The 24,092-nt window shown below is 45.7% G+C and overlaps 1 protein-coding gene across 1 annotated transcript in view; it reads right to left on the bottom strand.

The window, feature by feature from the left end:
* Window positions 1-1,776: 1,776 nt before the first annotated feature.
* Window positions 1,777-24,092, bottom strand: part of osbpl10b (oxysterol binding protein-like 10b) — a 28,423-nt gene continuing 6,107 nt past the window's right edge. Inside the window, exons 3-12 of the mRNA XM_034528496.1 lie at window positions 22,562-22,641; window positions 17,527-17,619; window positions 16,231-16,600; window positions 15,462-15,568; window positions 8,437-8,601; window positions 7,193-7,715; window positions 3,417-3,603; window positions 2,621-2,803; window positions 2,275-2,428; window positions 1,777-1,881 (exon numbers count right to left, since the gene is read on the bottom strand). Coding sequence (XP_034384387.1) covers window positions 1,837-1,881; window positions 2,275-2,428; window positions 2,621-2,803; window positions 3,417-3,603; window positions 7,193-7,715; window positions 8,437-8,601; window positions 15,462-15,568; window positions 16,231-16,600; window positions 17,527-17,619; window positions 22,562-22,641 — 1,907 coding nt within the window. The 3' untranslated portion in view covers window positions 1,777-1,836. The remainder of the gene's footprint in view (window positions 1,882-2,274; window positions 2,429-2,620; window positions 2,804-3,416; window positions 3,604-7,192; window positions 7,716-8,436; window positions 8,602-15,461; window positions 15,569-16,230; window positions 16,601-17,526; window positions 17,620-22,561; window positions 22,642-24,092) is intronic.

Below are 24,092 nucleotides of genomic sequence, written 5' to 3'. Positions count from 1 at the left end.
TGTGACAAGAGATCTTTATTTTAAAAACTAATACAGAGCTTGTTCAGTGCCCCGCCCACCTTGAGACAGGCATGTGTTGCATAGGTTTGTTTACTACAAGGGTCAGATGGAGGACAAGGTATCCCCAGTGAATATGTTTGGAGGCAGGAGCCTGGCTCCACTTCAACACTGCTTCTATCAAACACTGAGAACACTTCTGAACTGCTTGTCTTAGTCAACTACTTCACATACTTGGATCCACAAGACTGAACTTCAAAGGACTACAATAATCCATTTGGTCTTGGGACTCCCATAAGAAAGCAATCCAGTGGACAGCTGGACTATTTCACACCACACTGGTGCAGTGGTCCTGCTCCTCAGTACAAAGTATCTACAAAGTGCACTCTGAGGCATTCCCATACATATCAACCACTGAACAGCGTGGGGAGAAGTTGGAGGTGAAGAAACATTATTAGATGTCTAATCTTTGAGGTGATTGAGATTTGGTTCGACACACCTTGTCAGAGGTAGAGCAGCTCATTCGTAGGAGGAGCCAGAGAACTGCAGGGGGCCAACTCAAGTTACGACAAGGAACTTTCATTTTGTCTTGATTTTGGCATCCCCGGTGGACACAAGCTGAGTGTCTCTGCGAGCACCACAGCTTCATGTTGTGAGGATCTGCAGCTGCCAGAGGCCTTTAGAAAACCACTCATTTTACTGCAGCAGGGTCCGACAGTCCTGGTTCTGGTTGTCCCTCAGCTCCCTTACCCCCAGTGGGCCCAGCATTACGGCCTGGGTCTCCGGCTGCGTGGAGTCGACGGTCAGGTGAGCTCCCGGCTCTGAAACAGCAGACGGTTCCAGCTTCTCTCTGTCGAGGAATAGATCCTCCTGACCCCCACCTGGCCTTCTAGATCAGCTCTGCTCCTGGCCGGGGGGGGGGGGGGGGGGGCTTGACACCTCCCGCCGCAGGTCGAAGACGCCACGGAGGCCCGGCTGAAAGAGTCTCTGGTCTCGTTTGCTCATATGCAGGTCTTATACAGGCAACAGCATCACATTGAGTCCATTTCATAACCAGCTAAAAGTTCCTTGTAGTAACTTTAACAAACCATCAAACTTATAAAAAGATGGAACTCTGTTCAAAATGTACATTGAAACATGAATGGTAATCAGTTCCTTTCGATCGCTCCTCTAATGGCTGGAGGGTGAAAACCTCACAGCTAAAGTAACAAAGCAAAGATAACTTATTGTTTCACTGAGCTGTAAAACTGCGGAGGCTTTTTATGAGATGTCTTGACATCAAGGACGGCGCCTCGTCTCCGTCACAGGAAGTTGACAGCTCTCAGAAACCGGCTGCTCTCTGGATTCTACGAGACGGGGGTTGATTTTCAAAGTGGCTGAAAGAGTTCATCCGTTCTCACACCTGAACATGAAAGCACACGCATCGCAGTTTACGCTATATTGTACAGTGAATTGTGCAAAAACTGTTGTGAAACAGACACGGTTGTTTAGTACTTTGTGCAAACGACTACAAAAGGGAGAGGTGGTGTGTGTGTGGGGGGGTGGAGCGGTGTGTGTGTGTGTGTGTGTGTGTGTGTGTGGGGGGGGGGGGGGGGGGTCCACGAGTCCCGTTCTGTTCCTTCCGTCTGTAATACTGTAATCTCAAAAATGTCTGTACCCTCGTCAGGTCTCCCCCCCCCACACACACACGTGTCTCTGATTGTACAGGGCTGAAAGTGTGTCCTTTGGTACCACTTGTCCTCTTCTCCCTCTCTCCTCGCATCCTTTCCCCCCCCCCCCCGGCCTCGCTCGCTCCCCTCTAGTCGTCTGGGATTGGATGGCTGCTTCCGAGGTTCCTGGTCAGTGAGCTTTCCACAGAGGGTTGTGGTACACCCAGCCTTCCCCCTACACACACACACACGTGCGCACACAGACACACACACACACACACACACACACACACACACACACACAAACAATTGTTATAATCAGTGTGTGGAAAAGACCAAATAGAGTAAAGCAACCTTTTTTTTGACCTGGTGTGTTTGTTATTGCGTCAGTTCAATTCAATTGATTTAGTGTAGCCCAAAATATTTGGCAAATTTGCCTAAATGTGAGCCGATGAGTGCACAGTTGGTACGACCCATTGAGTCGCAGAAGCCACTTTTATTAACCGACTTTGAAGTTAGAGGGCGGGGTTGACCTCGGTACTACAGACGCCTGCCGTAGTCATTATGATGGCAAAAGGACCCGTTACTGGCCACTTCTAATGGTCACTGGTGTGCGCTCCCTCCTCACCTCTTTAATAAAATATTTGGGTTTCCAGGGTGTTTTGGTGGCCGCTCTCTGCTTGCCCTCCCTGCGCTGCCTCTCTTCCAGGCGATGTTTGTGCTCTGTGGCTGCGTCCATATTTCCTGCCTTCAACGACGCTGTGACGTGCTGCCAAAGACGCCTACAGACAACGGGAAACACCTGTTGTTATGCCTGGGAAACAGGGGGAAATACAGCGTGCGACACTATCACGCCATTAGAAGACATGTGCAACGGTTCATATGAGCAGTTTTATACCCGTGTGATGTGTGCTCATCGTTAATTAGGGGATTTCTCATGTCGCCGTAAAACAAACAGAAACGCAAAGACTCACCGTGACTCAAACTGGCCCTGCTTCTCTAGAGGCTGGATCTTCTTCTTGATGATTGGCTGCTTGGAGGTGTCAATCACCTTGCTTTCCCCGTTGCTGTAGGTGAACTCCAGCACGCCGTTCCACTCCCCCTGGGCCTTGCACACAATGTTTCCTGTCTGGTTGTGCTTCACCTCTGCTGTTACTCTGTGAGGAATCAAGGTTGTACTCCATCATATCATTATTATTATTTTTCACAGGTTGCCACTTGTATTTTTTGTTTGAATGTGCTGCCTTTCAACAAACAATTAGGTGTTTGGTCATTGTGAGCTACCCTGTCAGCTCAAAGCCATTCTAAATGTTGTGAAGGGAAATTAAGACTCTCCCTCGAGGACCAGTACAAGCTAATGGGATACTCAATCTTTGAATCTGTAAATGGTTTGTTGTACCATTCCACTATTATCACACCATGGTTAATACTAAACAGCCTATATTCCTAAAAACAATTATCGATACACTGATTAAGCCCTCCGCTCCTAAAACATGATCGGAATCACAAAGCAAAACACGAGGGCGTTGCTATTTAAAAATGTGAGCAGACCATCTACGGATCCTCTGTCCCATCCTTAACTCCACTGGCCTGCATATGAAGAGGAGCAGTGCATCCATCACATATAGGGCCTCCTGTCTTTGTCCTCTCTAGAAGGTACGAGATGGCTGAGGTTTGGCTTTATGCACATATGCTTCCACACATACAGTATTATATATATTCGCAAACAGGCTCTAGCGGTTTTTCGGGGACAGTTGGCTCTCTGCCTACCTGTGTACTTTTCCTCCGTAGAAGGGTTTGGTGTGGAACGTGACAGTGGCAGAGTACCCACTCTTGGCACAGTTGACCGTCACCTTCCCCCCCAGTTCCACCCACGGCACGGTCAGGATGGAGCGGGCGTAGGCACAGGGCAGTGTGAACACGTACTCCTCATCATGTTCCAACAAATACAGCACACCTGGGAGAAACAGGACAGATTTAAAAGAGAGACAGCAGGAAGAAGCACCTGTGGATGTTTATTGGTCAGTGGCCCTACACTTCAAACTAAGAGGCTCTAGGTAGCATCAGTTTTAGTCAGTTACACTGGTTACGTTGAATATATCCTTTAAAATACTACGGCGTTCATAGGAAACGTACAGCTTCTGCTTGTTACATGCATAAGGTCTTTTTTCCCCAGTAGATTTACTCTATCTTCAGGTTTACTCACGCAACAAGCTACTTGGATTCAGCAGGTAGTTGTTTCCGCTTATAGATCGTGCTTTGCGTTAAAGTAAGTATGTCTGTTACGTAAAATAAGAGGGTTGTTATGTAAATGCCCTCAGTGCGGAATATAAATAACAAAACGACAATAAAATAAGTCAACATTGACCAAGTGTCGGTATTTGTTATTGTAGAATTACTGTTGTGATTAACACAATAGACATTCAGACACCATGCGAATATGCAAAGACAAAAGCATAGCGGTTATTAAAAATAACAATATTACATTGAAATGTATAGAAATACAGCGCGTTTAGGTACCGTGAGAAGTGTAAGTCAGTACAAACACGTTGTATTTAGTTACATTCCACCACCTACGTACAGAACATTTAGGTGAGCTTGAAATTGCCTTTTCTCCGTGTCTTCTAGATCCCCAAACCCGGAAGCTCAACTCAGTGTACATGTGCAACGTAAGCCTACACACACACACACACACACACCTCCTCCACTCGTGGCCTCTTGTTACTCACAAATGTATCCAAGACAAGATGACCAGGGCTCATTAATGACCTCACTTGGGGATTTACTTTTTTTTTTGATTGCCGCGTTGCAAATCCAAAGTGGCAGCGTAAGCGGGGACAGTGTGAATGGACTTTTCCTTATCTCCACAAACATAAACAGAGCTGTAAAAAACATCTGCCTCTTATTTCATGCAGACATTCATGGTCCCCCCAGAGGAGGAATCATACACACTACGGTGATCCTTGTTGTAAGTTGGACTCCTGAGTTCCTGTCTCCAGCTTTCGCTCTGATTTAGGCTGCCTCCCGTCCAGCCCTCGCTCCCTCCTGCTTATATAACAGACAGCTGTCCTGTGCCCGGTCTGCTGCCATGGGCCCAGGTCCAACACATACACATCTGTTTGCCCAAGACACACACACACATGGGCACACACTTCCTCGTCTAAAAGACCCACAAGCAGAAAACACACACATGTCCTATTTCCTGCAGGGTGTGATTCCTCCCCCCCCCCCCCATATGTTTGCACTTGATTGTGTGCATCCATGCATGTGTGTTTTTGAGCATCTGTGAAACAAAGACCCACGTGCTGCAGTCAGTCAGTCATGCCCTCGCCGCTGAGCGAGCTGACAGATGGATCCAGGTTGATGTGTCATAAATAAAAGGAATGGAAACTGGGTAGCTGAGATTGTATGTCACAAAAACAGTTCAGTAAGTGGCGTAACTGACGGACTTCAGAAAACGACTCTCCATTGCTGCGCTTTGACTACCCGTCGCCCCCTTTTTTATTGTGTGCCACTCTGGCTTATTCCAAGGGCGGTGAACGGTGAACAAGCGTGCGCGCTGGAAGGTCGTGCAAGGTCCTGCAATCTGGCGATCGACGGTTCGATCCCTGGCTCCGCTCTGCCATGCCGATGTGTCCTCGGGCAAGACACGTAACCCCAAATTGCTAGTTAGTTAGAGTCCTGATGGGCAGATGGCGCCTTGCATGCTAGCCCCTCCCATCAGTGTGTTAAAGCACTTCGAGTGGTGGAAAGACCAGAAAAGATCCGTTTACCATTCATCTGCATTGTGTACAGAGAACCTTTTTCCAGGTTGCCTTGGCTGCAGGGCTAAAAACAGGAGGAGGATGGATGGAGCATGTCTTTATTTGGTGTTGAATCTGGTTCAGCATGCAGCATCTCGGATCACGGATCATTGAATCGGTTTGTATCAAAATGACATTTTGAAGGTCATGTGATGAACAGTCTCATGGAGTTCCCGTGCGCCTTTGTTTTCCCGGAGGCATGAACAACTTTCACTTTGTTTAAAGCAGCAACGGCAGAGGCAAAAGCATCAACCTGCGTCTGGCAACGAGCAGAGGATCCGTTGTCCCCTCGGGTCCTGGGACATGGAGTAAAGTAGCCCCCCTCAAGCGTTCCCCGTAGCATCGTGTGCTGCGCGGCGAAGGGAAGTGAGTGTTTTCCTCATGCCGTTTCACAGGTTTCATGTCCGCGACACGTACAACAGCTGCTGTTTATCCTGTTTACAAAATGAGAGAACTTTTGTAACATTGAGACGTGATGAGGAGGAGTGATGGAGGACTGGACCCTGTTAATGAAGGCTCACTGCCGGCCTAATTACAGCTTTCCCTGGCCCGAGGAGATGGCAACCTCACTGGCCTGCTTTCCTTTCCTCCCTCCCTCCCTCCCTCCCTCCGTTTGTCTGTCTGTCCATCCGTCCGGCTAAATGTTTGGTGTTTTTTCCTCAAACTTTTCTTTATTTCTTTCTTCCATAGTTCACTGAGTGATTCAGATGTATGTTGGTGTGTTTATTGGGGTTTTTGTAGAGAGAAAGCAGGTTTACAGTGGATATCTGCACAAACTGTGGAGGACATTAATAACTTCCTGGATGAAACGTTTGGAAAATCTGTTTTTGAGCATTTTCCAGACGCAGAAAAAGTTTATGAAAAGTGTTTTAGCGTCACAGAAAGCGGAAAGTTGGTGTGGAGACGTTAGAAGAGAAGAAATATTTCCGTCTCAGGAAGCTGATGAAGAGGGATAAAGGTTTACAAAGAGGTTGAAAAACCTTCAAGTGAATCTGTCATGGATGTGCTGCCTTAAGAATAGGATTCTTGTGCCTGTCTAGTTTCACAGCAGCCTGGTGTTGGCTGTGTAAGATGGAGTCAAGGTGAACCCAAAATGCAAACGTGCCTGATGGCACTGTGTTTTGCTGAAACACTTTCCCAATTAGAAGCTGCAGATGGAGGACGAGTGCTGCTGTTTCAGAGGGCTGTGGGGATTTAATCAGCTGAGGGAGGCAAACAGCTGCGGATGTCAGATTTCGGTAACGATTAACCATTTAATCCATCTGTCAACAGACTGCGCTGACATTTTGAGTTTTCTTGTTATTGTAATTCGAAAGCCCACAGACTTCTTTTAATAATGATCCAAATATGTCTCCTGGTTTTTGGTTTTGTACGAGTTAGTTTGTACGAAATCTTCAGTGCGTTTTCCTACACAAGCCAGAAATACGTGTAATTTTCCAATCATTACAGAGGTGTCCTTACTGAAGTAAGTCTCCTGGGTGATGGCTGTTTGTTAAACTCCAAAACTACTCTCTCGTTTATAATTAAGTGGATAAGAAAAGCTGGTTTTAGACCCATCCACCCCAACTTTTCCTCCTTTCATGGACTTTGTTGCTCTTTATATAACATCACCTGTCCTGGCTCACGATTACGTGGTGTAAATACAAAACAACTTTCCAAAGTCAGGAGAATATTAACACGCAACTATGTTCCTTGTGCAACTCTTTGCAAATGCTCTGGAAATCGGGCTACACGTTCTCTTACCTTCCCCGACCATGGACACTCCAACAGACATGCCCAGGAACTTGCTCTTGGTCCAGACATGAGTGTTGACACACATCCTCTTCTCCTTGCACTCGCAGTAGAAGCCCGACACAGGTGGGTGGTGGGACACCTGCTCCGCCACAAACCGAACCCGATAGCAGTCTGAGTTTCTTCTGCTGCCGCCGTCCGTCCCCCTCTGTGGGGACCCGGGAATGGCAGAAGTAGCTGTGGGTGCAGAGTTGGGCGCAGTACAGTTGGTAGTCCTGAGAGGTCGAACGCGGTCCCGAGGCACATACCAGGAACAGTGGAAGTTCTCACCCAGGATTGGGTTGTAGGGCTTCTTGGCCACAGCGCCCTTCCGGCCCTCGTGGAAGGCAGTCAGGTAGTACTCCACAAAGCGGACAATGCGCTCCTCTGGCGTGCAGCCGGAGGTGATGGAGAGGAACATGTCGGGGTGAGCCATGAAGTTGGCGTACATCTCCAGCAAGGAGTGCTTCTCCAGGATGAAGGTAGGGAGCACCACCTGGTAGAGGGATAGACAGAGAAGACAACTTCCAGTACCAATACCAGCCTGGACTCCTAGAAATAACATCCCCATACAAGGAAACTGCATTGTCAATTACATTTGGAGGGAAATGCATTTTCATTGCCAATATTGCCTGTTGATTCAGAGAACATGGAGGGAACCCACGCTGCCACGGGTAGAACATGGAGGGAACCCATGCTGCCACGGGGAGAACATGGAGGGAACCCATGCTGCCACGGGGAGAAAGTGGAGGGAACCCATGCTGCCACGGGTAGAACGCACAAACTCCACACATAAATTGTACTTTGTAATTTGCAGAGACTCTCTATCGGCCTTCAAATTACATAAAGTCCCTGGCTGTCCATATAATGACACCTCGCAGTCAAATGTGGTGTTTGGATCGAGCCACACCGGAGGGCCAGAGTCAAAACGTCGATGCCTGTCACGCTGCAACACCACGAGTCAATATGGACGTGGCAAGAGTAAATGGTTCTTTCATAATCTTCCTACAGACTCTCCCAGGTATTAGAGGTCAGAATACCCTTCTGGCCCTGGATCACAGGCACATTATCCCTGTGATCCAGAACAGAACAGGTTGTAGCAAGGTGCGGTGGAGGCCTGCTGTCAGAAAGCTTGGACAGGGGCTTTCTAGTTGAAGGGTTGGTCTTTTCACACTCTGCCTAAAACCTAAATGATGAAGGCAGAACCTTACACTTACCCGTGTGAGGTCCATGCCAAGTTTCAGCTGGGACAGGAGGTGAAGCATGATGCTTCTCTGGTCGTCCAGAACTCCCAGGTCTTCCTCCTCATTCTCCTCTGTGTCTGTGGTCTCGTCGCAGGGATCCAGAGTTTCTGGGCTGCTGGTGTGGCCCTGCTGCTGTCCCTGGTGGTGGAGACACAAATGACTGTTGGTCAAGCCAAGAAAAAGGCGCCCTTGTGAAATAGATCACGCAGGTAGAGGAAGGCTTAGGTCCAGTCTACACCTGTTGAGTCAGACGACAGGGACATAAACAGATGTGGGCAGACACAATGCACATATCAGCAAGTTCCATGATCTATTTAGACATATGTATATACATATAGGAAGAGCAAAACCAAGTCCAGCTCAACAAACACGCTCTTCTCGTATTTCCTAAGGTGTACACTGGGTGATCAAACGGATGGGGACAACATACCTTTGTGCCTTTGATTGTTTCGTTATATCTAGACGCTGCAGCAAAAAATGACCCTTTAGATCACAGGTGTCAAATCGAACCATTCTGACTGAATGAAGAAGGGAACGATTCTTAAAGACCACTTTATAGGAAAACAGTGGCATCAAAATGGAATCATTTCAATTTGAATGTTTATCGTTAAAAGTATGGTTATGCGCAGATTCCTGAGTCCATCCCGGCTTTCCGTGTCCAGCCTCGCAGCACTCTGCAGCCACTTGAATTCTCAATCCGCAGCAGCTGAGGCGAAAGAGAGCCGTACTCTTATTGTTGCTCATGCATAACGTAAGAAGGAGCCCGCCAGGCCTCACAGCATAGAGGGGACTCAAAAAGAGATCCCTTCTCTGCCCCATTACTCATTAGTCGTATTAGTAACAGTGTGTTACAGTGTGGAAGCAGAAAAATAGTGCAGGGACAGTCACACAGGCTTAGTTTTAGGCTTGGTTTGGGACTTATGTCAAAAAAGATCATGATGTTTGATCGTACCAGGCTCAAGTTCACGGATATGCCGTGAAATTGAGCTCAGAGGAACGCAAATGTAAAAAAAGAAAATTGTAAATATCATGAATGACAAACAGTTATTCTGTGAATGTATCATCTAGATCGTGAATGTGAACCCAAAATCGTAGGCAGGAAAAGTAATTCCTCAAAATGAAAACCATAGTTCATAAACAAGAGGAGTGAAACTTGCCCGTTGACCTGAATCAACGTCCACAGGAGGGAATAGCATCAGGTGCAGGATCGTGGACATCCATGTCGTTTCTTTCCCTTCTGATGAATACGTTTGCTGTCTGTCGGTGTTATGAGAGATGCACTGACTGGAACTGAGCGACTGTTTGCCAGTCAGACCTTTTTTGCCATCACTTCCCGAGCCTGGTCTCTCTCCCACGGCGCCAAATACCAACTCTTGGGCAGTAACCCTCTGCGTCTTGATACAGACGCACAAAAGCACCTTTCAGTGTGTACATGAAGAGCACCGGGTTTTCAACCTTCAACTAACTCCAGTGGGAAACCATCCGCATGGACGCACTCAAAAAAAAAGGGGGGAATACTTGGAAAACGAACATCCAAGTTAGAAATTGTTAATATTATGTCTTGGTTGGATGCAACAAATGCACACTAACTTTTTAATACAGAGGGTTGTGACAACACCATTTTTTTGTTGCCAGTGGTGTCAGGATCTGTAGTGTTGTGTCGTGTTTCCTGTTTTATTTTGAAGTCCTTGTCTCTCGTGTCCTCTGTTTCTCTGCACATAACAGATCGAGTGTTGACGGCGTTTGGGTCCAGTTACCTGCAGCTGCACATAACAAGTGGAAATTGTGTTTGTAGTTTGCTTGAATTTAAAAATATCCACGAGATTCCTGAGGACAGACACTGTATTCTCGCTAATTATGTAGATACATAGAATATGAGCAGTCTGGCAGTCAAAAAGCAATCAAGGTAAATGACCTGGCGCCATGTTGGATGAATGGCGCATTGTAACACTCTCGCACTGGCCCACCATCTTGTTTTATTGCAGCCAAAAGTGACACGAGAGGGTGGAGCAACTGAACAGCATTCATCATACCAAAAGAGACGAAAACATGGACAACGCCGTGGTAGCAACCTGTCAATCACAACGTAGCCCTCATTTTCTCATACACACTTCTATACAATCTGACAATTCTTTTTGCAACCAGAGGAGTCGCCCCCTGCTGTTCTTTAGAAGGAATGCAGATTTAGGACAATTCCACACTTGCATCCCTTTTCAGACCCAGAGGTTGCAGTCTGGGCGCACCATATTTTGTTATAAACCTGAGCCGTTTCCAGTGAAAACAGAAGTTTTTGTTTTAAAAGACAGTGTGCATGTATCGAGCGGATGTTGCCACGTGCACAACTGATGCTGATGAGGAGTAGAGCGCCACAGTTTGAAGCGCAAACACAAGAGGAGTGACAAAACTCTCAGACTGTCCCTTTAAGACTGAGAATCTAAAATAGGAAAATATTTCTTTTGAATAATTCATTAACAATCGGGTTTACTCTGAGGTTATGTAAGACTGTGCCACACACCACACAGTCCCCCTGTCTCTCTCTCACACGTGCACACACACACACACACACACACAGTAGGGATTTCCCACTCACGTGGTTGAGCTGGCATGCAACCACTGCTGACTTGTTGGGAGTCCTGCTTGATTTCATGTCCACTATCCGGAGATGCTGATGTCCCATGCAGCACCGATACTACGACAGCAAGTGACAGACGAAGCCGAGGGGCAGCAGGACAGAGCCAGAGTGAGGAGAGGCTGACAGACATTGACGATGAAGAGAAAAAAAGTGAGGTGAAATGAGAAGAAGAGGAGGAATGAGGGAAGAGATATCGAGCTCTGCCTGCTACACTTTTGATAGGCAGATTAAAAGTGATGCCGACAAACCTCTCTATCCGCACCGGCCTCCCTCTTTGCGTAAGCCCCGCCCATTGCACATCCACACAGTGTTACATCAGAACCCGCCCTACTGTAATGTCGCCGCCTCCTCTCAACCATCTCTCTCTTCCCTCCCTCGGGTGCTCCTTCGCCGCCTGTTTTACTCGTTTGCTTTTATGTCCTCTTTCCGATGTCCCATCCCCCTCTTCCTTCTATACCTCCATCCACCCCTGGCTACACAATGCTGTGGTACAGTCTGTGTAATTACCACTATGGAAGCTGAGTGCAGCTGCTCCCCGTGTCCTTAAAGTCAACTCGGCAATGCTGCACGCGACGTGTTGGTGTGAGCGGCCAGTACCAGAAGGAAAACCCCTCATGGAAACCTCAAAGGGTGGTCCCAGTTCGGGGTAACTGCCAGAGGACCATGGCATCGGTCGCTTGTGTGACAGACAACGATTTTGAGGACAGACAGAAGATGAGACAAGGGTTCTGAAGACAGTCAGAAGACGAGACAAATCATTCAGATACATGAGGTCACATGATTTCACATTTGCGTGCTTCCCAAAGAGAGCAGTGAGGTGAGTGGGATGACGGAGGAAAACCAACGAAAGATGAGAGACTTCTGTCAACTCCTCATCCTAATCTCTTGGTAATCCACCCTCCCACACTCACACACACACTCACACGCCTTCCATCAGATTGATTCAGGTTGAACTATTAATTCCATGTTCACTGTCATGGCAACCAGCAGCTTACGAGATCAACTGGTTTCTTCTGCAGATCCCCACCTTGTCATGATTTCATAGTTTTTTTATAGTTCTTAACTTATATGTTGTCTACATTTTATATATACATATTTGTTGTTGTTATCTGTTTTGCACTTTATTATTATTATTATCACTACAATCACTTTATGTTGGACAAGAGAGAAACGTACTTTCAGATCTTCTGTATGTAAGGAAGTTAGCATGGCTCTGGTTTCCTCAACAAAGAGCCTGGTGGGACTTCTCCGTTGGAATAAACTCTTGTGGCAAACAACCGTTTAGGATACTGACACGTTTGTAAAAGAACATTTGTACTGTCATCAAACCCTGGAGGTGTTCGGACCGCACCTGCAGGCTTGCTGGAGACTGTGAAGGTGTTGCCACAGAGCGCCGGGGAACAGGCTTCCTCTAGCGGTCCCACAAGAATAAAGTGATAATATTCTAAGAACATTGAGTCCTAATGCATTGAGTAATAATATAAACTGAGAGGGTGTGAGTTGCCATGTTACTATTTGACACCCTGGTCCCAGACATCTCCCCACAAAGCTTCTCCCTCTGCCTTGCTCGGGCACAGGATTGTGCTATTTGGCGCCCCCTGGTGTTGGAAGAATGAAATACTGTTTTAGAGATGTAATAAGGCTAGAGGGGAGAGAAGGAGAAATGAAGTGATGGACTGAAAAGACTGAATGAAGTGAAAACCACAAAAGAGCAACTCCGTCTGATGAGAGGAGTGAGCTCCCTGTACTGATCCGTCTTCTGTCCCACCATGCACTGCACTCGGATGTGCAGGTGGTCTGAATGCAGATGGTTTACACCTCTAATAGAGCACTGTCCTCCTCCCCTCAAGGATATTTACTGCCCTGCTCATGGTGGTCTGTACAGCTGTTCTTTACGGCCCTGGTCCTCCACACAAGGCGGTCCCAGAGACAGAGAGCTGCAGAGGGAGGGGTTGCTTTATGATCTTTATTTATTGGTCAGGTTTCACTTATATCGCTATGGTATATAAAAGGATGTCACCGCTACATTGTGGCCCTGATATTGTATTAACTACTCTGGTTCAGGTTAAGATGTCGGGAAGCAGTTAGGAGTTAGATAATGAACCCCCAAACATTTTGCTCTCTGTGAATATAGTGAGTGATGTAGGACCGTAGAGACACTTTAACCAGAGCCCATCTGACATCTGGTGCCAGTACGCGGACAAGCTGGTCTCACTCCAAAAGTGCCTAAACCCTGACGCTTGGGTTCCCCCTCAGACTCGCTTTAGGGTCTGTATACGCTGTACTTCTCGTGCTCCCTTACACCCCCACACAGTAAGTTCAGGTGGGAACAGGAAGAAGCTGTTTCCACCTGTGTTCATGCAGCGACTGGGAGGGCCAAGAAGACCACGATGTACAGGAAACCTCTTCACACAACCCAGGATTGTCATCGGAACTTCAAAAGCAGGACTAAACACACCGTTAGAAGTATCATTTGACTGTCAGCCCGTCAATCAAGTCTTGAAGAGTGGTGTGTGACATCATTATGACACCACCCTGTCACAGCTGTGGGGAACGGTCCATCTGTGAAACAGCAAGGACTCTAGAAAAGAGAGCCTGAGTCCGATCAGAACAGGAATTTGAGAGCCAGGAGACATGAAGGAGGAATGGATGCTCTGTGCTGTCGATCCGAGATGATGAGGGAGGTCAAGAGAAATTAACCAGCTGTCACTCGACTGAGACAAACAAAAGGACCGTGGCAAATTAACTGGATGGACTGTGAAAAAACCGTGTCGCAAATTGTGGCACATTTTAATATCTGGACAACATTTATAACCGATGCATACCGAAGGAGAAAGAGGGGCAAAAAAAGGAAGCAGAGAAGCGTAACAGACATCAATACTTCAAGAAGGCCATATCTGGTCTATAGGACTCAGATTGATGGCACTCATTACAGGAAAGAGGGAGATGAAGTAGAAAGAGAAGAAGAAAGTCACAAACCGATTCCTGACTGAGAGGAGCTGAGGGTCACAGAGAGAGAACATTACAGGACCATCACTCTCACTTTTTCCTCTTTCCTCTGAGAGATCCACGACAGGAACCACAATACCCAGGGTGCACTAGGGGAATGCAACTTTGCTCTCTCTGCTTCCATTTTTTTTGTCTGCCTGATGCGACAAGAGCATCCACAGTCTGTTGTAACGTGAGGTAACATTACAATAATGTTCTCCTGGCTAACACAAAGCCAGACAATGACATCCCCGTCTTGTGAGTCACATGTGTAACAATCAGACAAAGCAACACATTGCATGTTGAGGCAGCAGACGAACAGCTGCTGCTGCTGCCTGGCGTGAACAAGCAGTCCACATGAACTGAACCGTCGGCAAAAGGAGCAAATGGTGTTTTTGTTCTGCACAGAACAACTGGCGGTGTCCCCTAAACGCAGCGTAGATTGAAAAGATGGCGTCGGGAACAATTTAAAAATACAAAAAGGCTGAATACAATAAGCTGCTGAGTGTTGCAAACAGCCAATACAATTTGTGGGCGTGGCCATCCATGAACAGACGTGTTAATGATTAACTGATGTGAGCATACAAGAGTTAATATATATATAAAGAATATAAATAAATATAAAAAATAAACCATATTGGAGCAAAGATTAAGAAAAAAGTGGTCAAAAACATAGTTAACTCGCTGTTGTGTGGATACACCAACCAGGGAAGTTGAGGTTTACTTCCATGTCTGTCCAAAATGTCTTCCCTTCATATTTATAATTATTCTCTATTCATATTTGTGAATAAAAGTTGAGCAGTTTGAATACAAAGATAATTACATTTTCAAATGAGAATAGCTGTACTTTGCAGCTTTACTGTGGACACTGTCCCTCTCTGATGTCTGTCTATCCAGGTTCAGTAAATATGCTATCAATGGAAAGGTTTTGCCTGTGGTGTAAATATATTTGAAAAAAAGATTAAAAAATACATGATGCATTTTGCACTTGAGGATGCACATGTTACTAACTGAACTCTTACCCAACATCAGATCTTGTGGCATTATGACAACGCTAGATTACTGAAGAGATGAAATAAAATACATAATTACATTTGTTTGAAAGGCTCTGATGGTCGGGTGCAACGTTTTGCATGTGAGGGTTTACACAATAAGCATTTTGATGAATGCGCTTGGTATTGCAAACATTACAACAGGATGTAATTAACTTTGGTCACCGAAGCAAAGTCAATGCATCGTCAAGCAGGAAGCACAGCATATAGAACTGTGGATTAAAAAGATTGCACAGCTGGTAGAATCATGTTGCCACCGTAAATTGCCATTGCAATTTGCATAATGATCAAGGAGATGTATGATAAAGTAATGTGGTTTGAATTACCTCAGAAGAGTCCTTGTGCGTTTGGATGGAAGACGGCCAGGTAGACGAGGAGAGAGGCGTATTCACCTGCTTCTCAGAAAGAGAGCTGGACCATCCAGTGGAACTATCTGGAGGGAATGGGAAATATCAAAAGCATCACCACCAAAAACCATTAATACAACGTTCTTTTTTCCACATCTTCTCCTCTTGGCAACAATGCAAGAGCTGAGACTGGGATTCCCAAAGACGGTAAGAACACATGTTGGTGATGATGCCCTTCTCGGAGTCTTATAGTGGTGAGGACAACATGTACGCTTTGGCAGTGGGTCATTAAAAGGGTTTATTACCTCGGGTGGACTGAAAGTGCACATTTTACGTTTTGTCCTAAGTGGACTAGATAAAAGGTTCACCTTTTGGAGAGCAGGAATATACACAGTACATTTTTACAGCTGCCCTTTGCTCTTAGGCCGTGGCACCACGTTCCACGCTTTCTATTCCTCCCTGTGGTATTAGTAGTCCGGTTGCAATTGAAGAATAGAAGCTAGCAAAGCTCTGTGATAAACTCATTGTCTTTTTTTATCAGAAAATGTCGGGTTTTGATTCCCATGTTTCCCATGTTTCCTCCTCTTTTCCCTTCGGTGTCCTCTGGAGAGAAACTGAAGATGATGGAGGTCTACATTTGATACATTCTCCGGATTGTGCCCACATGCTGTCCCCACCTCACCGAGATCCTGAATCAATGTGAGACAGGATCTCTGGCTGATCGGATCCCAATGCGAGCAAGACTCACCTGCATGTTCACGGCCCTGACTCTGGCTTTGGATGTGGTTGGGGCCACTTTCTCGCCTTTCGCTGTTGCTGGTGTGTTTGGGACTCTGGCTCTCAGGAAAGCTGTGAGTCGGGCTTTGACAGCTGGACTTAAGGCCCCCGGGCTCCACCTGGTTCACACTGGAGCTGCAGCGCTGATTCCATGACTTGACTCTTTCTGCGGGAGCCGCCTGATTCAAACCAGCTGAACTGGGGTTGAGGCTGGGACTAGGGGCATGGTTCTGGTTCTGGTTCTGATTGAGGGCCTGGACAACATTGTGCTGCAGCATACTGAGGCACTCCCCCAGGCAGCTCAAAGTGGCTGCAGAGGTGGCTTTAAAAAGGAGTAGATCCTTGATCAATGGAATGGGGAAAGAGAGAAAGAAAGGAAGGTGAGTAAGAGGAGAAGGAAACGCTTCCAGTGTGACCAAAAGTTACATTTAAGCTTTAGCTTAGGGTAAAACAGCTAAGTGATGTGGACCCAGGTGGTGCAAATTGAGCAGGCAAATTAATGTACCTGAAATAATGTTAATACTGATCCCAAAAGTCATTCATGCAGCAGAGAGCCAGGTCATAACAAATTACTTCATATAACCCAACTTCAAAAACACCCAAATTATCCCTTTGAATTATATCTCAGAACAGATATAATGGCGTTTTGCTAAAAATAGGGTAAAAAAACATGAGCAGTCATACAGCATTTTACCTCAGAAGAAATGGTGGTTAATCTGGTCTAACTGGTGACTTTATTCCAACCTCTCTAATCGCTGTCTGACCTGTTGGCGCACACAGAGATTACCACTCTTAGAAATAACTAGAACTGTAATATAGGTTTTTTTCCACTTGTCTCCATAGGAGAACCCTTTTTGGTTCCTGGTAGGACCTCTTACAAAAGTTCCACTCAGAATCGATCTAGAACCCAACATAAAGGGTTATACCTAGAACCATCTGTGAAAGTCTCCATACAGAACCCTCTGTAAAATGTTCTACAGAGAAACCTTCTTTGGTTTAATTGTTCCACCCATAGATCTCTCTGGAGGTTCTATCCAGAACCGTTCCACCTTGTGAAAGTGCTAACAAGAACCTACTTCGGGGGTTGTACCCAGAACCCTTTAATATTCATCTAGTACCCGCCCAGTGTTCCTCATGAGGCTCCTGCTCCTTAATTGAAACTTAATTGACAACACCGTTTTGTATTATAAGGTAATTTTTAAGAGACCAGGGTGGGTATGCTTGTCTTTGCATACTTATCTGGCCCACACAATACATGGCATGTTACCTCATCCAGAGAAGATAGGGGTCCACCTCGGGGGGGTAGGGACTCTATTGAGTTGACCAGGCTCTTCTGCTGACCTTCAGCCTGGATCAACAACTAAGCACACAAAAAAAGAAGAAGAAGAAGAATGTAGGAAACTTTAGCATTCACATAGCGCTCTTTGTCCGACGTGGACACAATGACTTGTAACTTCTACTGCCTCACAGCAGTGACACAGAAACATCGCTATATTCTCTCACTGCTGCCATGTCAAACTTTTGCCACTTGCCACAAGATACAGAGTGCTGTGATTGACACCGCATCATTCCCGCGAGACCTTCCGTAAACAGAATCAGTCGGCCTCTGCGGTTGTCGTTCCACAGGGCTGGAGTTTCACACTACCAGCCCTGGTTGTGAAGAGATGGAGATTAAAATACGTGGGCACGGAGAATCTGAATGGAGAGAGAAAAGTAGTTGAAGGGTGATAACCCAGAGGGACAGTGTGAGAATGTTTGACTTGACTGGATAATGAAGGAGAACAAAGAGCGGGCAAGAGGAAAGAGACTTGGGATGATGAGGTTTTCTCTCTGACCCCAGGAGGTAATTAGCACTGACACTGCAGAGCAGAGCCACTGGGACATTTTAGCTTGTTTAATAAGTGTGTGAGATGAGCTGTGATAAATGTCTCTCGCATACGCACTCATGCTTGCGAGTCCAACAGTGACGACAGCTATTTCCTCTATTCTTTTCTGAGAAACTACACACATAATACCTCTGATCTCCAGTTTTTGGGGCTCAGTTGGACACATACTGTGTATACATGCAATCAGTGCAGCAGCACAGAAATCTTCTGCAGGTTCAACTTTGAGTTAAAATCAATTCTGAAACCAATAACCCAACTGTAGTGACGTTGACACCCTAAAGGGATTTGCGCTTGTTTTAATTCTCCCTTTACAAGCTTTTGATATGCTGCTATAGGCTTATAGGCTGCTGGGGGACGTTTTAGGATACATTGAGCTCCTCTCTCCTATTCTCTCTCTCCTTATGGATGAATTTAATGTGCAATGGTGTGCATCATTGCACATTACTAACTCTGCTTCCTCCCCGGACTCTTTGCGACTTCACGTCTCATAGGGTGCATTGTAAATAGCCATAAGAGATCTGAGTACTTCTTCCCATGCACTGTCTATCACTCACTCCGACACTCTCGCACATACAAACACCCAGCGCTCAGATCGTGCCTCACCCGCACACGTGGCGCTCCCAGGGGAGGGTGAGTCATTGCTGATGAAATGGCGAGAGAAGAGCTATTAGAAGGCACAACGCTATCACAGTTTAAATCTTGTATATACACACACACACACACACACACACACACACAGCCTCCCGATACAATATACTCAAACTCTTGCTTTGATTATTCTTTGGGTCCATCAGTCATCTCTAGTGCAGATGAAGTGCAGACACGTGCAAGGGGGTTTAGAGGGACCTCATCGGTTCACAGTGATGCTGGACTACATGCAGAATAAGCATTCCTTATCATCTATGAGGTACAACACACATTCCTGCTCACAGGCGTAATGTCTCTTCTGTAGGCTACTGGTCCCAGATAAAAGTGGTTCATCTCGAAAGTAAAACCAGGAGTAAACACAACAAGTACCTCACCAGCAGATGAGATGTTTGCTGATAGTCTGTGGTCCAGGGATTTTCTATGAGACTGCGAGGCTTAAGTTACACGTTCTGTTTTCAGTGATTAAATTCAGATGCAATCAAATATTTTGTACGTAATTTGTTTAAGGTTTTATACACATGCATATCTGTAAGCCCCATCGTAAATCTCAATGTCTCTGATCAATGTAAATCAGGGTTTAAACCCACTCCAGTCCAGAGGATGGTGGTACTGGATAGGCACAGATGTTTGGTAACTGCAACAAATGCCAGAACAAGAATATATATTAGTTTATCAGTTAAATTAACATTGATGAGTCACATTAATGAGTGAGAAACACGTTTCATGGGATCTCACACCAATCTATCACCCACAGACCCATCTCTAAAGATAGATTAATGCTCGCCGGAGTGCACCTGGCACACCAATAACTATGCAGGTGGCTGCTTCTCACCGTTGAGGAGTTGCATGTCTGTTCCATGGCGTTCTTCTGGGGAACACTCGTTAACTTCTCGCTGTATGTTTTTGTACGACCCCTGCTGTTTTAGCATGTGCACCTGCTCGAGTATAAACAAGGCTTAATGCTTCTCAGTTGCATTTCATAATCTTATATTGAATAACTATCCCATGTATGTATGACAATTCTTTCAGGCCATTGTGGCCAATGATTGCCAATTAGAGGGCGGTGACAAAAACCCCCAGAAATCTCTGCAATTCAACACAACATTATTCAGCATTGACCAATCACATACATGCAAGCACACATTCCTGGTAGATTAGAGTGTGACATGAACATGTATTCCTGCTGTTAACTCAAATAGTTGCCAACATGATAACCTTCTGGAATTGTAAAATCACGTCTGAGTAGGGGTTTCAGTTTCTGGCATCTGATAAGCCCTTTAATGCATCAATCTGTTCCCCTTTACACCCAGCATTAAAATGCATCCCGTATCCAGATATGATTTAACCTGATTACATTTACAACAGGTATTACATATTAAGGGCTGAGCTACATCTATGGAGGCTGCTGTTTAGGAGATGAGGGCCTGAAAACATCACTTTGAGATACATCTAGAGAGAGGCAATGTCCCGCACCTTTTGGTGGACCACTGTGGGATCTTATTTTAGGTGGTGCCTCTGGTGGATCTACCAGTGTGACAGATGGCGAACTGAATGGAACATTTGCTCTGGATTATTTTTGTCTTGATGACACTTTGTCCCATTTTCTCAACTCAACCACATCTGACCTAGCATACCGTATCCCCCACAAGTATAATATCCTCTCTGGGTGTCTGCCTGTTTAAGTGCTAGAGAGAAGGAAGATGTTACATTGCTTCGGCTGGGAGCTGCTTCATATCCCTTCATGAAACAAAATGTATACTTCACATCCCTCATGAGGCTTATTTCCGATCTCACAGTGTAATAGGAGAGGAACATGAGACCTCATCCTCTCTCTCACGATGCAACCTCACCCATCTCCCACCTGGCAGCCAGAGAGTCGACATGTTGATGGAGGAACTAGGAAGGATTTATGATTTTATAATAGTAATAGTGGTAATTAGCTACCGTAACAATTTGGACGGGATCCAAAAGGAAAATAGATGCACCAATACATCTTCGTAACGGTTTTCACTAGAAAAACTACAGCAGTGGGTGTTTGTTGTTTGTTTTGCAGACGTTTTTTCTGACATTGTTTCAGCACAGAAAATTGTACAGACGTGTACAAAGTGTCGGACTTTGACACTGGAGACAGACGACATAACCGTTCATAAAGCTGTCATGCATGTGCTACAAGGACTTTTGGTTTAGGCAAAATATTGGGTGACCCAAAGGTGCACCTTGTGCTTTAAAAAAAATTAAAGAACTTCGTGAAGCTGTCAAGATTGATGGATAGATTGATGGATGGATGGATGGATGGATATATGATAGATCATAAATGTATTTATAGAGATGTTATGGTTAGTGCTAACGCAGCAGCTAAGTGGCTCTCATGCTAACACGCTTTGGCTGTGCGTGGCTTGTGATTGGCTCAGGCATATGTGTGTCGATACTGTGACTGGTCTCTCCGATCACTACTGACTCCAGGCTCCAAATGACGTCAAAAGCACATGATGGCCGCCCGCGTCCGTATCCAGGATATTTGGACTTCATTTTTGTACAGTGGGAGGTAGTGGAGGTGTCTTCCATCTATAAATACTATGAGACACATGCATACACTTATTTTAGACCCTTTGTGTGAATTATTGCAAGCAGAAACCGTCTCTCTCTCTCTCTCTCTCTCTCTCTGCATTTAGAAGGCCGTGATCGAGCCGGTTCCATCCCCGCTCTCCCCATAGTTCATGTCAAAGTGTCCTTGAGCAAGACTCTGAACCCCCAGTTGCTTCCCGGGTGCTTCACTACAGCCCACTGCTCCATAATAAATAAGGATGGGTCAAATGCAGAGAATTTCCCACGGGGATGAATAAAAGTGTACATTTCTTTCTTCCTGATGAGCTTACCTTGAGGAAGACTCAAGGCGACACAGACACCATTTAAATGGAGCAAGGCAGGGATTTCTTATTTCTGTGTGCATTTAGACTATTTTAACTGTTTACCCATTAGTTGGATATATGCTGTTTACCTTTCCTGATATTTTCTGCCATACCTGGCGTGATGTCACTGTTGCATCCGCCATGTTTCATGCACTGTAAACTGTCTTCTTCCACCCACAAACATTGTGTGACAGGCTGTATGTCATACTCTGAAGCTATTGAGAGCATGTATTTAACAAAACCTGACACATATCGACGTAAGCCCATGCAGAAGCACAACAAACCAACCAAGATGTGCAGAAGGTATTACGCTCTCGGATTTTCTGTTTGGAGGCTTTCAGCAGTGAGATGGAGCCGAGCGGTAAATTGTGTAATTTAGTGTAGTGAGAAAACTAACAGCATCAAAGCACACAGCGAGTGTGTGTTTCTGAAGCTTGTCCATTTAGAGGAGACAAAAAATGCTCTTATCTTTTAATGTCACAGCACACATCATAACCCAGAATACGCATTACCTTTAATGTACCTGAGAGTGCAAAATGGTGGCCGGGAGCACAAACCATTAGTGACATCCCGGCTGGTGGTTCATCTGTTTGAGAACAGAGGAGTAAAGCAGCACTGGAATGCTGAATAAGAAGAACCTCGCCGTAATGAGCAGCTGAACTGGAGCATCTAGTGGATGGAAATGTAGTCTGGCTCCATTATGTCCAGAAACCAAACCTGTCTGGCCAAATGTACACTTCTCTGTACATTTGGAATAACTGACGAGAAGAGGAGTGTGTGTGTGTGCCTGTGTGTGTGTGTGTGTGTGTGTGTATGTGTGTGTGTGTGTGTGTGTGTGTGTGTGTGTGTGTGTGAATACCTTAGCGCTGCTTTCAGAGTGGCGTCGGGAACACAGCTGGAGCTGAGTCATCCACAACTCTTGCTCCTGGGCGTCCAGCGCTAACAGGAACAGAAAACAGAGACGCGGCATCAAAATGAGTGTTTCCTGAAATAACCTGCACATCGAAGGTTGTGCCGGCTACAGTGAGTGTGTTCTGTTAAAGGGCAGGGCTGCCGTTTGATTGTCAACACATTTCAGGAAAGCACCTAAAACAGCGCTGACACTAACAGGTATTGTGTGTGCACCCAAGGCCGTATGTACAGAGCTCCATCGGGGTCCAAAAAGGCCCCCATCAAAGAACCGGAACATGGGTGCCGATCTTTCATTGCGATTTCCTGTCTTGCTGCCCCAGATACTATTATTAGATTCCACAACTGTAGTGGTACGTGAGCTCGGGTCTGGTGGTACCCAAGAGCCTTGCTCGGGACCGAACAATTGCACTCCAACTTGCCCAAGTCCTTAACTTCCTCTCAATTTAGAACATGGCCTGCCAGGCTTTTTATTAAAGCACTCCACACTTCTAATGGGTGTGTGAAAGTGGTTATGATTCTAATTGGAAACTCAAGACAATTATCCATTTCCCAAGAGAGAGAAAAAAAGTGGGGGTACAGGGAATTAAAATAAACTACGCTGTTTCGTAAAGTCCTTGTGTCATGCAAATAACCTCCACAACCAACGTGCGGAAGAATCACAGAGGCTTGAAGTTGAATGGAGTGAAACTGTTTGTATTTCAAATAATCTAACTGGCTATGTTAGGGTGTTTAATGTGTATATGCCATTCATCGTCACATCACATGTGATGAAGGTGCTGGAGAGGCTGGTCTTGGCCCACCTCCGACTGCAGGTGAAATCCTAAAATATATATATATATATGTCTGTCTGTCTGTCACAACCTGAGACTTCCATGTGCACAAATCTAAATTTGGTGGTTGTAAAAAACAAAAAGTCCCAAACCCACAATGGTGTCGTCAGGTTAGTGTGATATGTTGAAAAGTGCTCTCCCATTCCTATTCTACCGTTTAGAGTCCTTGCAGCCTCAAGCACTTTTCAGGTTACATCAATAGGGTTCAAGGCTGCATTCCAAACAACTCGGAGCTCTAAAACTTCTGACCTCCGACTAGAAAAAAGTTCCTACTTAAAAATTTGAGGCAAATCCTTCCCGACTTCGCAAAGAAGCATTTGTCTGACGCAATACAACAACATGTAAAAATGTATGAACCGCGGAAAATAATCTCTGAAATTATCGTGCTCTTGATAAAAAAAAGGGATTTGGAAAAAACGGAAAAAATGGCCGCGGAGCTGGAGATCACACATGAATCCATCTGGCCAGGCTTAAAGTAATGCGCACGTGTCCAGAAAGAATGACACTGAAGGCTTTATTTCTAATCGCATGCCAAGTATTTATTTAGAAATGTCTCTACATCAGATGAGTCTGTGGAACACAAACCTGGCAAAGTACCCAAATGGGGAGTTATGGAGGACAACGTTTTCCTCCTTAAACCATGAGCCA

The sequence above is a fragment of the Cyclopterus lumpus genome, chromosome 25 (assembly GCF_009769545.1).
Source record: "Cyclopterus lumpus isolate fCycLum1 chromosome 25, fCycLum1.pri, whole genome shotgun sequence".
Lineage (NCBI taxonomy): Eukaryota > Metazoa > Chordata > Actinopteri > Perciformes > Cyclopteridae > Cyclopterus > Cyclopterus lumpus.
The sequence above is the reverse complement of the archived record's forward strand: the minus strand, read 5'-3'. Positions and strand labels throughout refer to the sequence as shown.